The sequence below is a fragment of the Asparagus officinalis genome, chromosome 6 (assembly GCF_001876935.1).
Source record: "Asparagus officinalis chromosome 6, Aspof.V1, whole genome shotgun sequence".
Lineage (NCBI taxonomy): Eukaryota > Viridiplantae > Streptophyta > Magnoliopsida > Asparagales > Asparagaceae > Asparagus > Asparagus officinalis.
The window spans coordinates 21,150,764-21,154,834 of record NC_033799.1 but is presented as its reverse complement, the minus strand read 5'-3'; the positions used below and the strand labels follow the sequence as shown (position 1 = coordinate 21,154,834).

Sequence of the window (4,071 nt, the reverse complement as noted above, 5' to 3'; positions counted from 1 at the left end):
TGAAGGATTGGGTGGGCCGCACTGGGCTTTGCCTTCGCTCGTGGGTGTGGTCCCCCACGTTTACAAAGTTTTATAAAGGCAGACAAACAACCTCTTAGTTCTATTGGTGCACATATATATAACACCTAATGCTAATTATTTTAGCTAATTATTTTACTCTTAAAAGAGTCAAAGGAGTTCACCGAGAAGGTCTTTCCGCACATCGGCAAATACTACAAAGGATATATCCACACAAATAGGACTACAAGATGGTCTATCCGCAACTGGGGCATAGTAAAGGGGGTCTATCCCCAATTTGAAAACTAAACATCTAAAAAGTTGGAAAGTTTCTGAATTCATGCGCCTAGTCATTGGTAAAATTACCGCACTAACCACATGATGTAGCAGTTTTTTTACTAACCCTGAAAGATGCTCCAAGTAGTAAAAAGATATCTAAAACAAGCAACTGAGACACATAAAACCATCAGCTAGCTCTCTCCCTCTCTCCACTGCCTATAAATCCCCAGCTCTCCATCAATCTATCATCTTCATCCAAAGCTTTGGAGAGCTTCTGCAAAAACTACAAATCTCTCAGCAATCAAAAATGGTGGCCTCGGTAACTCGCTCCTCCCTCGACCAGAGTCGGGCCATGGCCAACCGCTGCTCTCATGGTAATTAAATACAGTGCTCAATTAATATATATGAATATCTTCGCCCTACTCTTTGTATACCATTTTTTTATATAATTCTCATTTTATCTTGAACAGAGGGAGTTATCGCTGGAGCAAAGGCAGCCATTGTTGCCAGTGTGGCGACCGCTATTCCCACTGTAAGTTTTTTTATTTTTTTTTTTAATTTTCTGTGCGGTGATATATGTAAGCAACAGATTTTCCTAATATTTGACAGTCAAAGTGCAACTATGTAAACTCTAGATCCCGATGATATGTATTCTTCACGTAAATTCAGGCTTTACAAACAACAAAATGCTTATTTCATTGATGGGCGCTCATTGTTGGAGATTTATACGTGAGTATAGTCTCACATAAAGAATTATAAAAACTGATAGATATAAGCAAGAAATTAGAATAATTAAGTTAAAGTTTAAAGTTTGTATATTGTTTAGTCCATCCACGTATGGTTAACCCACACACACCCTTAACATTGATGCGTAAAATTGCTATTAATCTGGTTAATGAACTCAGTTAAGTTTTTCATTAACATATCTTTAACTCCAAGAGGGGCCAAACTTTCCCACAAAAAATTGATATGGTTTATTTTGATTCAGTTGGCTAGTGTTCGGATGCTGCCATGGGCCAGGACCAACCTTAATCACACAGCTCAGGCTCTGATCATATCTACAGGTACTAAAAATTATTTAATTTTTCATATAGTTTAATATTTTTAGCAGTTCAAATTTGTTTAATTATTGTTGAGGTTATTTCCAATTTTGGATGCAGTTGCTGGTGCAGCATACTTCATAGTTGCAGACAAGACGGTGTTGGCCTCTGCAAGAAAGAACTCTTTCAAGAATGCTAGCTTTGCTGACATCAAAGCATGAATTTTGATGATAATAATATTTATGTTTAATCCCTTTGTTGAGTAGTTCAACAAGTTTATGTCTAATGTAATTGAGAATGTTATAATAAGAGTATGGGTTTGGTTATCACTACTGTTTTTGGCCATGGAATGCTTTGGATGCTCCCTGCCTAAGCTGGAAGTGATTGCAAAAACATGTAGGACTTGCAAACTATTATCTCTGAAATGAATTACAACTGACTTGTGATTGGAATAATGATGTCTCTAAAGCTTTGGGGAGCATCCAAATTCTAATGGAGTAGAATTTACATAGTAAGAGAACACAGAAATTATTGGGGAGAGATCGGACCTAATCGGGAGTTATTGAGTCTTAAACAGAGAATAGAGAAGAGAAACCAATTGAATCCAAAAACTTAACTACGGTGCAAACTCCTATTAACTCATCACGCTTTCTTATTCATTATAATATGCAATACTCACAAATGAATATCTGAATAATATTTTCCTTTCATTTATTATGAGTATAGCTCGAATGATGCACCTGTCATTGTCTTAGTTTGAACAAGTAATTGTGAAGAGGGCGAGATGCCTACTCACATCCATAGGATCTTCCACTATCATTTGGCTAACTGAACCATTAGTACTCCTTCGAGCAATCTCGAGCACCATATCTATCTGTAGACATCTTTGGATCTTCTTGATCTCATATATTCTTCTTACACTTTTTGGATTTCACATCGGATTTTACTTTTTCTTCGGCCACAGTCTTTACTTTGATACTACTATTGGGGAAAAAACATGTCTAGGAAGTTGTTGTGCCTTAAATAGAGACATATTAAACCTAAAAGTTTAAACTATTATGTATTTTCCCAATTGCTATTTAATCTCGCAACCTTTGTAAAACTATACCCACACGTGAATTTCCTAGAAAAAATCCCAATAGTATAAAAAGGCATGCGTATATAAGCCCATAATAGAATCATGTAGAAATGGCCAACACAGATAGGGTTGGGCATATTCGGTTCGGTTCGGTTTTATGCTCAATCCGCATCCAATCCGAATTTTTCGGATGCTCAAAACTCTCATCCAGATCTCGGTTCGGTTTTATGCTCAATCCGCATCCAATCCGAATTTTTCGGATGCTCAAAACTCTCATCCAGATCCAGATTTTTTCCCCTTCATTTTTCGGATGCTCAAAACTCTCATCCAGATCCAGATTTTTTCCCCTTCATCCGAATATTCGGCCCAACAGAAATTCGGTTCGGTTCGGTTCGGTTTCGGTTTTGAATTTGCAAAGAGTTCTATCCAATGACTTCTGTTGTGAATTTGCAAGCTGGGCATTGTCCTCATGATGAGGTTCCTGAGCTCGCCAACAAAGCTTTATTAGACTGGTTATCATCTTTAGAATAAAGTTTTGAGTTGATATAATTACGCAGAGAACTGATGTTTTAAAGATGTTGTTCATATAATACAGCATGCTTATCTCTTGTAAGTATCATGTACGTAACACATTTTGTGATTGATTTGAATCTTATGTAATTCTCAAGATCTTTTCTGCGAAAATTTTTAACTAAAGTTTAAGTTTATTTAATTACACGGGGGAGTGATGTTTTGTATGATATTGTTCATATAATGTAGCATATGCATCTTTTGTAAGTGCATCATGTGCATAACAAATTTTCTGGATTGATTTGAATCTTTACTTAGTTCTCAAGGATATTTTTCTGTGATATTGCTGTACTCATTGCTTGAAACTGCTCCTTGCGCCGTTTGAATCTATTGGATGATAACAGGAAAAGTTTTGAGGTATAAGTTTAGTCTCTAAACCGCCCAACAAAATTCGGGTCGGTTTTTTTTGGGCGGTTCAGGGGTTCAAACCGGATCCAAACCGATTTAATTCGGTTCGGGCGGTTTAGAGACTTCTTCCCATTCATTTAATTTGGTTCGGTTAACCGGTCCGTTTTTTCGGACGGTTTTTTCGGTTGAACCGGTTTTTTTTGGTTTTTGCCCACCCCTAAACACAGATTTGAAGATCAGGAAAAAAATGACTCAGGCAAGCTTTTGGACACTTGCTGGTAGACTGCGCAAATAGTAGAAATGGCCAACATAGTTTTATATCTTGTTGATTATGGGTTAGCTTCCGAGTTGCGCAAATCGTAGAGACGGGGAGACTAAAATTCCCCAACAACATTCTTGTGGTTTTCTATATCTACGTGACCACCAACAATGTGAAAGGTTGAACAGAAGAAGTCATTCACGTTCAAAAGAAGTTCTCAAGCTTGTCTAGTTAAAAGAAATTAATGCACTCAATTAATGCTTTTGGCAGCCTCATATGAATAAATTTGTGTCATAACCCATTATTAATTAGGTTTTGCTAACCATTACGGAGAGGAGAGAGAAAGAGAGAGGTGTGAGTGAAGAGAGAGAATGAGTGGCAAACCTAGGGTCCCACTCACCATTTCCTCTCTCTTTTTCTCTCCTTATTTATTGCCTTTAGGACAATTGTCAGAAAAACCCTTATTAATTAGTCACGTTCCTCCCCAAGCTAATGAGAAC

At 37.2% G+C, this 4,071-nt stretch overlaps 1 protein-coding gene across 1 annotated transcript; it reads left to right on the top strand.

Moving 5' to 3' along the window:
* On the top strand, nucleotides 472-1,648 carry LOC109844968 (early nodulin-93-like). Its single transcript, XM_020414154.1, has 4 exons — nucleotides 472-650; nucleotides 747-808; nucleotides 1,265-1,340; nucleotides 1,437-1,648. Exons 1-4 carry the CDS (start codon nucleotides 584-586, stop codon nucleotides 1,535-1,537), a joined length of 306 nt encoding a protein of 101 aa, XP_020269743.1. The 5' UTR covers nucleotides 472-583; the 3' UTR covers nucleotides 1,538-1,648.